The sequence below is a fragment of the Drosophila teissieri genome, chromosome X (genome assembly GCF_016746235.2).
Source record: "Drosophila teissieri strain GT53w chromosome X, Prin_Dtei_1.1, whole genome shotgun sequence".
Lineage (NCBI taxonomy): Eukaryota > Metazoa > Arthropoda > Insecta > Diptera > Drosophilidae > Drosophila > Drosophila teissieri.
In genome coordinates, this window is record NC_053034.1 from 221,061 (window position 1) to 232,901 (window position 11,841).

The 11,841-nt window shown below is 39.8% G+C and overlaps 2 protein-coding genes across 4 annotated transcripts in view; one reads left to right on the forward strand and one right to left on the reverse strand.

The window, feature by feature from the left end:
* LOC122623371 overlaps nt 1-11,841 on the reverse strand; it is a 145,198-nt gene that overhangs the window by 43,835 nt on the left and 89,522 nt on the right. The gene's annotated exons all lie outside the window — the stretch shown is intronic.
* LOC122623377 (achaete-scute complex protein T5) lies at nt 5,517-6,122 on the forward strand. The gene has a single exon (XM_043802507.1). It carries the CDS (start codon nt 5,517-5,519, stop codon nt 6,120-6,122), a length of 606 nt encoding a protein of 201 aa, XP_043658442.1.

The following is an 11,841-nucleotide window of genomic DNA, read 5'->3' on the forward strand; positions in this document are numbered from 1 at the left end:
CTGGAATTTATTAATATTGAAACTGTTGATGGAAAGGTATGGCAACTTTATAGGACGCGTTATGATCGCGAGCCGCGGCTGCCACGATGGCTTTAGATTATTAAGCGGTCTCATCTATTCAATCGATCTCATATGATAGCAAACTATAATATAATAGAGGAGGAGCAAATGGAGGCCATAATATTGTTGCCCAAGTGGGGAGGCATAGATGTAATTTGTGAACGCTATTGAGTGCGTTCCAGTGTAGAACATTTCACGATTGAGAGATTGAGAATCGACCATGTTTATTAGTTGCTTGTAGAAGTGAAAGCGACAACTTCAGTGCGAACACTCGTGAAACAATTCTTCGTTAACTCTTCTTCGGTTTTAATATGAACTAAACTAATATTCTTCTGTCCCTTGCAAACATAAATAAAAAAATGCAAGAATGAGTACCTGTAATTTAAATGAGATTAATCAATATTCTAGCTCTTCAGGTGTGTAAATTAAATAAGCATTTAATATTCAATTACTGTTCCTATGGTCTGGCACTTTTCCTCGGAATGTGCCTCATCATTATTAGTATGTCATTCATCCTGCGGAATGGAACCTTCCAGCGACATTCTTGTGTATACGTGAATCTGGAAAAGGGTTTCCGATTTGACGTGCATGAGGCTGTAAGACTTTATATGGCCTTTTAGTTACGCGAAGTTTGCGTGCACCACTAAAATAAATGGGAAACAGCAAAATGAGGAGATATTCGCCGTTACTGGAGGTTGATCGTGGTCTTTTTGCCCCTCTTTCCCCTCTTTTCCCTTTTCAGCAACATTTTGTTAACAATTAGCGCCCTTTGGAAGTCTCTATCCCAAAAATTCAGATCCACTTGCCTTTAAAGGTGGTGTGTCCCATTGAGAGCTCCATATTCCTCTTTGCTGATGTGAAACTTTGCCGGTGGTCCTCCCGAATATAGCACATAAATATATAAATATATATATATACATACTATATACTTACGCGCACTTGCCCATATCCATATCAATCATGCCGTCGTTGCCGTATGCTAATGATGGCAATTAATCAATGAGAATCAGTTAAGACCTGCAGCACACGAGGCACACGCAATCGGCCCATTCCGGCAAAAGAAAAAATATATAAACCAACCAACTGAGTCGAAAAAATGAAATGAAGGCGATATAGTTGAGAGTCTCGACTTCTATATACCTGTTACTCAGTAAAGCAGTGCGAGGGAGATGGGCAAGTGGGAAAGCAAATGTTAGTGAGATTTATTGCTTGCAGAGTAACAAGTAGTCGTTGCCATGTTTTGGAACCAATTTGCACAGTGCAGGCATCACCAGAATCAATCTAATCTCAACTCTCCAGCTCTAGTTTATTTTCGTTTTATTTTGACTTGAATGGACATCCAAGTTGAACATTTTTGCAGCGTAATATAATAGACGTTCATATGAAAGGACAGGCGATTGGACATTGCGTGGAGTGGAGACGCTTCCTTCTACCTATTACATATTGCTTTTCAACGACTCTAGTATACACTTTTGCACGTACGAGTAATGTGTATAAATGAACCACCAAAAAATTATCAAGGTCTGCACTCTAACGATGTGCTGAAGTAGGTGCGCCACTGAAAAAATAAAGCCTGAATGTGGAATGTGGAAATACAATTGTAATTACTTGCAGTTAATTGATCCACATACAATTTTAAGGTAGGTAAAAGATTTCAAGAGCTCAGGTGGAAATATTGTACAAGTTACCCACATTAAATTTGCAGACATGGGTAAACGCCTCCCTATTTCTCTCCAACCAATATCCAATTCTGAATAATCCAATTTCGTGTTCGCAGCGTGCGGCCACTTGAACTGGAACATGAACTCTAACCTAATTGTCCACGCCCACTTCTAAAAACTAAAACTAAACCATTCTGTACATAGGGAGTAGTCAAAACAAAAAGTTTAACTTTTACATGTATAAACCTGTTTTACGCATGCAAATAATATAAGTTACTGTGTCAGCGGCAAAAGGCAACAGGTGAAATTGTCGCCCCAAGTCCATGCTTTTAAATCCCGATCTCTACATCTGTTTTTTTTTTCAGCCAAGTCAATGTCAAGTGTTGCTTCGGCTGACTTACTACAAAAGTTAATTGCACTGCACGCACATGCCAAAAGGTAAAAAGAGTCGCGAGCCTCGGCGACAGGCTTCCAAAACCCAGTATATCCACATCACCAGGCCTCAAGACCTCAAGACCGCAACTTACGAGTCTGGCCACGAGGCGCGTGTGTGCAATATCAGGTTTCCGTGTCAACTTGCATAGTGATTCAGGATGTGTGAAAATACGATTTAAATTGAGGGATCACCAGTTTGCAGCGGATTATTTTTATAACCTCCCCTTAGAAATAATGATAGAAGTACTTATTACCAGTTGTGTAATTCTTTCAAACGAAATATATTTGTATAGTCGGATCGATGTATGAATGCTAAGAGCTTGGGACCTTTTTCAAATAATACCATTTTCAGCTTTAGAGTGTAATTATTTACATTTGTATATTGAAAAAGCGAATAGTTAGGAAAATTTGAATTATTTTGGGTAGTTTATCTACAGTTTTTGCCACAGTGCAGAGCAATTGCTACTGTAGTTGTCATTAGTTCGCCGCACTTGCTGTTGTAATTGTGACAGGAGCAACGAGCACGGATTGCTAAAGGGTCGATCTCCAGTTGAAGGTGCACTTGGTCCTCAGTACTTCAGTGCTCCCGTGGGGAAAGGGGATTTCGGTATAACTGTCGACTGGCGGGCTTTCTGCGATCGTGAGTGCCAGAAGCTGATTTCAGCGCGGCTACCGATAAGCAACCGCTTCCAGGTTTGACAGACGCGTTGATTGGTTTTGTTGGCTGGTGCGCAATATGCGAAACGCTCTTGATTCCATAAGACATGTAAATTGCTAAGAGCTCTGCCGGGAAACACAAAAACTGGTACCATTTTCATTTTTATAATTTGTGTACCGGTTACTCTTAAATTAATAATTCGTTTTCAACAATATTATTTTCCGAAGAAGGTATTCTAGCGAAACGCTTATACAGCTGGCTACGCCCAAAGCTCTATATTCTGTCCTGTGTAAAAGTCTAAATTAAAAAATTATTACATTGAAAAGTGCTTTATATATACTTTGCTTGTATCTTTATCGGAATACAATATGTTTCTCAGTGTTTTTCTCAGTGTTTCGCTGCTCTTGATGTTCGAGGCCAAAACCATGGACCATTCATAAATTTTAAGCCAACTCATAAATACGGCAGCAAAGGCTATCAAGGTGTTGGTCTTACAATATCTCGCCGTGATGATGCCAGAAACTTCTTCCTTTCTGATTTAATGCAACGCCAAAACAAATTGTTATATTGGAGCCGCTTGCCTCCAGCAATTAATCAAAGCTCTCGCACTACAATTAATCAAAAATCGCCATCTTTCTTCGTTGAATTTCAAAAGGAGCTTGGTTCTGCTCCTGGCCATAAATATTATTGCCAGTTGGCGATATAAGAAATCGACCAAATAGAATTGGCGGCGTTAAAACGCTCACCTTAGATGTGGCATCGTTTCGTTGACATATTCGCATTGCTCCCATAAATCAGATGTTTATATGGAGTGGGAAGTTGGGGGACTCGAAGCCAAACCCATGAGCGGCATTCGTCCTTTCATCGTCCAGAGATCGGTGATCAGGCGGCAATTTGATGGCCATGAACAGTTGACAGTTGACTTTTGCTTCATTCAACAGCAACATTTAATTCAATGACATCTAGGCTTAGAAACTCCAATTTTAAAGATACAAAAAATGCATTTAACGGCCAAAATCGTACAGGTTCAAGAAACTCCTATAAGTCTACATTGCTACGGAATTGTTCGGAAGCTGTCCTGTAATCGAGGCCTTACTGTGTCGTAAGCATGCCGCTTTTAAGAAGTGTGGAATAAATGAAACGATGTCAAGTAATTGACAGGTCAAGTCAATATTAATGACGACTTCATCTGTAATCGGTTGAAACGCCATATATTCAGATCCCAGTTCTTCCGTCCTTAAGTTTATCCCGCCACGTTTTTTTCGGTTTGCTGTCGCAGGGTCTTAGTAGCATTTATTGAACTAGTTTGTCGGTATCAAGACAGAAAAGCAGACGATTTTTAATTAATTTTAAATTCACTTGTGGCGCTAAGCTAACTGAACAGGCTTATATTAATGTAATAAAAGCGAAAATGTATTACATCGTTAACGGCGATTTGTATTTCTTTTGAATATTACCAATTCAAAACCCTGGTTGACACTGACTTTCTCGTCTCAACGAGCCGCTGCAAATTTATATTGCATCAACACGGATTTTGCAAGGCCGACCGGATATGTTTGATTTTATTGGCCTCTGGACATCTGTTCCAAACTCTGTGTCCTGTGCTTAGATGCCCTGCGATGTCCTTTTCACATGCAATACTATGCAATCCCCCGCGGCTACAGCAACGAAGTGTTAAACGAGGCTCAGTGTGAGTTGGTGCCAATACAAATCTATTTCGGCACGGTTTCCTAGCGTGCAACCAGAATCCTGACAATGGTTTTAAGAAATACTGGGGACCTTCTAAATGCTTTCGAAATGCTTTCGGCTGAGAGGAACTACCACTGACACGTTGGCCATAAAGGCCCCGGGGCATTAGAAGTGTTAATAGAAAAGTGCCTCCGGCTGATCAGGTTTCGTTGCTGGACCGAATGGATCGCCGCTTGAGGTGTTGACGAGGTGGCCTTGGAGAGTCTTACGAATTTGAATTCTAGCGACAATAGGTCTAATTTAAGATAATGTCCAAAGGACTCCAGGGATCGGAAGGTCATCGGTTAGGGGAAAATACATGTTAAGGTACTTTTAAATGTCTTATATAGCTAGCTTTGCTGATTTAACAAAGTTTATTTTGTCCTAAACACTTTTTGTAGTGTGTAAATATGAAATGTTACCTTTTTCAATAATTTTACCTCTATTCAACTTATTTTGTTGTATTATTTTACCCATGTAGCTCAAATAATAGTTATACAAATTGCATGGCCACTTTCAATAGGAGCTACGGCTCCTTTACTTCGGAGGTGTTTTTACTGGGGTCTGATGTCTGGACCTTGTTGCCTTTTTAAACCGGTTGGCAGCCGGCACGCGACAGGGCCAGGTTTTGGTTTGGAGACGACAGGCAGCTGAAAATGAGCAAAACACTCAAAAACTCTTCCCACTCGACGGCGGGAACACTCGGGTCAGCAACAGCTGCGTTTTGCAGAGAGCACGAGAGATAATATTGCTGACTCTCTATTAAAATCTGAGAAAGCACTCAGCTCAAGAGACGATCCTTCAGTGATGATGCTGTTGCACCTTTTCGAGGGGCAGGCAGGTAGTAACGCAGGTGGGATCCCTAGGCCCTGATACCTATAAATAGCCTGAACGGAACGGGGAAGGGCATCAGAACGGAGTCAGCGCTGAAGCAAGGACCATCGTCACACACTAACGTTATTCCATCTCTAAAAATGGCTTTGGGCAGCGAAAATCAGTCTGTTTTCTACGACGACGAGGAGTCATCTTCTGCCGTTAATGGACCCTCTGTTATCCGGCGAAATGCCCGGGAACGCAACCGCGTAAAGCAGGTCAACAACGGCTTCAGCCAACTACGACAACATATTCCTGCTGCCGTAATTGCCGATTTGAGCAACGGTCGCCGGGGAATTGGTCCCGGTGCTAATAAAAAACTGAGCAAAGTTAGCACACTGAAAATGGCAGTAGAGTACATACGGCGCTTGCAGAAAGTTCTTAATGAAAACGACCAGCAGAAGCAGAAACAGATGCACATGCAGCAGCAGCATTTGCACTTTCAGCAGCAGCAACAACATCAACACTTTTACGCCTGGCAGCAGCAGTTGCAGTTGCAATCCCCCACTGGCAGCATAAGTTCCTGCAACAGCAGCAGCTCCTATTGCGAGCCAGCAACATCGACGATTCCAGGAGCAACACCTCCTACCAATTTGCATACGAAGTTGGAAGCCAGTTATGAAGACTACCGTAACAATTCCTGCAGTTCTGGTACTGAAGATGAGGACATCCTCGACTACATATCACTGTGGCAGGACGACCTGTAAAAACCGCAGATACAAAATCTTCAGCATTTGCTAGTCGCACCCAACCATCACACACATCGAACCATTGATTGGCCAACAAGTATTACCTCAGCCACACCACAAAGTATTTATACTCCCTAGAACTACCTTTTTGCCTTAAAAATTAGTGTTTAGGATTTTATATAGTTTTTAAGACTAGTTTCTAAATGGAAGACAATTTACATTTAAGAATTTTTTTTAACATACATGGAGGACATTAAACTGATAAATTAAAAATTTTATTGAGTTTTTATTATGAAAGGGTGACTAAAATTAAACCAATTTATGTTAAAAAATGGTTAAAACTCTCACCGGTTTTAATGAATATTGGCGTTTTGAAAAAAACTTGATCCTGTCAAGAATGTATATACTTTATACCGCAGGAAGCGCTTCCTTCTACCTGTTACATTCTTTAAAACGAACCTAGTTTATCTTTTACTCGGGGTAAAACGCCGAAACTGTAACCGTTAAGTATTTACAAGATCACCGATCACCGAAGATAAATTACAATAACATTTTGTAAGCACTTTAGATCGAAAAACGGCGATTTGCATAAATAAAGCTGGATTGAGAAGGGTGAAAAAGCCAAGAAATTTACCTGCTGCATTTTTGCATATGGACCGGCCAAGGTAATCAGACCCGCAGTATTCACAATTCCAAAGCGATCGATCGATCGATGAATGAACTAATTTTGAGTTATTCCTGCAATGCAGCCGAAACAAGAGAAAAACACCGGTCGGCAATTGTTCAGATCGCCCCCGACAACGTTCAGAAAAGAAAATGAGATCAGCTCAGGCCTTCTGCACCGGAAGCCGCCGCGATGGAGTTGCCGCAGATAAAACTCACGTAAGATACATATGCTCAACAAAGAAAACAAACACTAAATCGCATTCATGGTGCATGGGACTGTCCTAGTGAGTTTGTTAACGGTTAAACGCGAAAAGTTAGTAATAATTGTAATACCTAGTTTTTATCTATTAATTATCAATATTATGTTTTATTAGATACACGTATTCATTTAGCTGAGTCGTGGAAGGTATACGTTTTAATGATCGTAAGCCCGTTTCGTGGCACATGTATCGAGTTATTATTTCCGGCCTTTTCTTGTTTTTGCATTGCACATATCAAAAGGCTTGAAAAGCTGAAAACCAAGAACGAAAGCTATAGCGGCCCGGCTTTTAGATACCCAGCAACACGTTATCCATATATAATATTATATGTATATACTTATATATGAACACATATGTATATATTTAGTTATATGTATATTTTTACAACTATAAATATTTATACATCCTTAAGCGCGGCGAGGTTATATAGTGCATGTATTTATATACTGGAAATGCATTTATGGGCTTCTGAATTAATAATTTTTAGTTTTAAGCAATACTTTAAAGTAGAAAACGCTACCTGTTACATTCTTCTCCACAAATATTGCATACCCTTGAACTACACGAGCCACGGGTATAAAAGGGGAAAAGACTGAAGGGGGCTCTCTTTCCTCCATTGGCGGTCTCAATGGGCGACATACGACACAATGTCTTTGCGACAGCAAACGGTGCAAAATCGAACGCTTTTTGTGTGAAGTTAATAATACGTTTGACATGGCTCCGAAAGGGCGATCGATCCCAGAAATATATGCAGAAATATGTAGCAGATTGCTCCAGATCGTCCCGGGGTCCTTTTAAAAGACCCTTTGTGGTTTTGACCATGTATATGTACCCTATATTCGATCTTGAATGGGTATATGGCATATTTTCTGTAATACGTAACTTAGCGTAGCGAGCCTTAACGAAGAGTGTATTATTATAGTGTTGAGAAAAACGGTTTTTATTTGCTCTCTAAACCCATTTTTAAGAGGACTAACTTATTTTTCCACATGCATTTTTGGAACCACAACACCAATTTATATGTGTCAAATATAGAGAATCCTTTAGTCGAAACTCTCATAATATTGCTGGTTTTCTCTTTATTTTGTATGTTCGATAAAAGGCACTCTTTACATGCAACGCTGGCCGAATAAATTTATGATTTATTAAGGATATTCTACTTACAACAACAGCATGGTTTAAGACACTGTCAGATACTGACTGATGTCTCAAAAATAATTTCCAGGGAGCAACAAGTGAGTTATTTGTTTAACATGAACGCATGTTTTTGACTCACAGATGCTGACAGGGAATAATGTAATTTATGTTCGACCTTAAATTTTGCAAGATTTCTCTACACCAAAAAAATAAAAGACTAGAAAGAAAGTTAATAACGAATGTTATCCCTTGAAGCGCACAGGAATTAGAATTATAAGCACCAACCAATGAGCTGATTGAACTTGGCATTATACCCAAGATAAAATAAGCCGACAATAACTTGCGTGTACAATTGACACATAAAGGTTCTGTCATATAACTTCTTGCTAAGAACAAGTGCACAACCGAATACGTATACGAAAATAAAACCTGGCCGCTCCTCCATTTTTTACACAAAGGTGCACTTGCCATTGTTACAGTTTCCCGGTCTCCAGTTTCCCCGCCCAACTAAATTCATTTCATGTTCATTTTCCCAGCCTACGCAATTAAAAACGCCTTCAAAATTCGATTTTTAAAAGGGATCCTGTTGCGTGTGCTCGAATTAAAGGATCAGAATTCCAATTCTAAAGTTTTCATTAGTTAAGCTGATTACGCTTGACAATGCAGGTGAAATGATAATAATGCGTTGTGGTCCCTTTAAGTGCACCATTTAAAATAGAATCATGAACAATTTCTTTTGTACGCCAGGCTATCTAAAATTAAGAAATAACGGACATAAGTCCCATAAACCTATCACATTGGATTAATATTTTGGACAGGAAAATTGTGGAGAAATACTTTATAAGCTGTAAGAAATGAAAAAAACAATCTTAGTTTTATTTGCTTTAACTTTCAAGCATACGGACGACTTTGATTTCTTTTTGGTTTGTTTCTTTTCTGAAAGGATACCAAGTACTTTAGAAGTCCGAAGGCTCCATAGACCATCAGAACATTTTATAATGGAATTTACGACATTTAATTGGATCAAAACAGAGCTCAGAACGTACATAACTACAGGCAGCCCAGGAATATATTTAAATGCATTCGGACTGCATTCACTGCGTGACTGGGCTAATTGGTTGGTTGCGATAAAAAAAACACTGCCAAGTTCAACTTACTAAGTTTTAAACTAGTGAAAACTCTTAACATGTAACAAAATATAATACTTGTTTTACAAAGAATATTTAATCTAATAAATATTGGAACTTAATATTTATTATAACATTTTAAAATTGTATTTAAATATTATTAATAACAATAACTAAACCACGCACGAAATTGGCAACTATTCTCGTTTCAGTTCGCACAGAAAAATTATGGTTTTTACCGCCGGAGTTTGTATTTGTATTCACTTTTGATTTCATATTAATTTCATCAAATTGCCACTGCGCACGCGCACGCCCAAAGGCAGCGACGCAAAGGGACGATAAGAGACCTTGGTTTGATTTGAAAATTACTCAAAAAATCAAAAAACCTGGGCATCAGCCAAGTGAAATATAAAAAAGGTATATAAGCTGCAATACAGCAAAAACTGGTTGCAGCTGATGCCAATTAAATGTGGTCCAGTCCACATCGTTGTTTCCCATATCCGTGGTCCCACATCCTCGAACTCGTTGTCATTGCCGCCGCGGTTACTTCAAATGGGAGACGCGCGCGTCCAGCGCCAACATGGCAGTCTTTTTTAAATTTATGATGAAAAAAATGAACACTGTCGCTTTTTTGAACTTTTAATTATACACAGACAGGCGCGGGATATATTTTTCGGATACTGATGCTAAAAAGAATTTCGGGAGATGCCTTTCGGCTTAACCAGTAGCCAAAATACACTTGGTGAAAATGTTTTAATCCACTCGATGACAAACATAATTAAATTTAAATGTAAGCATTTTTAAACTAACTCCTTTGAGTTCCAATTTAAAAGTTTGCCGGCATTGATAAGCAGAATTTAGCTGATCAAACCACTGCTGACTGTCATTTTTACTCGCAGTGCAGAATAGAAACCATCGACCTCATTCGGAATTGCAAGTTTTTTAAGGCATTTGGCGAGAAATTAATAAATTCGAAGCGCTGCCACAGGATATTTGCATAAGAAATTAAGGCAATGAAATGTTATGACTGCGCTCGTGACAGGCGACTTGCATTACTTCGCTGAAAACTCTTTTCCACAGCACAAATATTGCGGCTACTTTGAAGCTCTTTCCGTTGAAGAGGAGTTGGTACCTCATTGCGAAAGCCAGTTGTTGGGATGTTGCCTCCAGCAGCGGTGGACAGTAGTTAAACTGCATTTCTGGCCTCCATTGTGTGACTGATATGCATATGATTTTCGGGTGGACAATTGTCCAGGACGCAGGACGCAGAACGCGGAACGCAGCGTGCGGTGTGTGTCGAAGAAAACAATTTGCACGAAAAACAAAGCAAACACATCCTTTTTTGCACGTGGCCCAAGGATAATGCCAGAAAACAAAATTACATTGCCATTGTGAGCACAACAATAATAACGAACAGTAGTCGACGCAAATTGCATAAGGCTCTGACTTATTCGAAAGGGACTGGCGTGAGGCGTTTGAGGCATTCCACAGGCTGCGCTCTACAGATGTGTGTTTCTCATTAACACTGAGGCCAGAACGATTGTCGGGATGCCTTTCTTTCCAAACGGCAGACGCGGCAGAAGTTGAAGCAACAAAATTCGGCACTTTCAAGTTGGGAAGCGAGTTCAAAGAATGTCAGTGGGTAGCACCCAACTAATACTCCGTTATGAGCTATAGCTCCCCATCTATCCAACTATCCTACTATCCAATTTTAAGTAAGCAGTATTTTTAAAATCGAATGCCAGATCTACAGAGATATTTGGAATATTTCAGCAAGCATGCACGGTGTTCGCATCTCAGTTCCGGCTACGTTGCACCTAGTGGTATATGCACCGTTCAGTAAACAGTCAAACAGTCGAGACTTCCCTCATCTTCATTATTTCGGAAAACCAAAGTCCCGAGCCGACGTGCGTGTGAATTTATTAAAACAGCAGCCTCCTTCGCTGATTTTTTCTCTGATCCGTTCCCTTCCCTTCGGTTTCCTGATTCCCTCTTTCCACCAACTGGTATACGAAAATTCAATTAAGCAAATCGAACACATTTGATGCGTTTCTACGAAAAAGTCCTTTTTAATGGCCTAGACCTCCTGTTTTGTTCCTACCCACACTTCTTTTTTTGAACAGGTGGATCTCTCTTCAACGTGGCGTGGAACTTGGAATTAATTAAACGTAAAAAAGGACGGGGAAGTGCGAAAAGGATTGGAAGGAGTTCATTGTTATGTTGATGAGCAGGGATTGAAATAAGAATTTGGATCGTTCGTTTGGTGGGCGTAAAAATCGATTTTGAGTCGATTGTATTTATAGGGTATCTGTTCCTTGCTCGGATTTATTCATGTTCTTTTGTATGGATTGATCTACCAAAGCACTTCCTCTTTTATACACCTATACACCTATACACCGTGTTTGCTTAGCTGTGAAAACCAATATCGATCTTTGGGGATTTCAATTTCCGGATTTCGCAAGGCTTATGTAAATATTTAACCAACGGAACAAATAGATTGTATCAACAAAATGAGTCGTGGGAATCAATTCGACGGCAATGATGTCG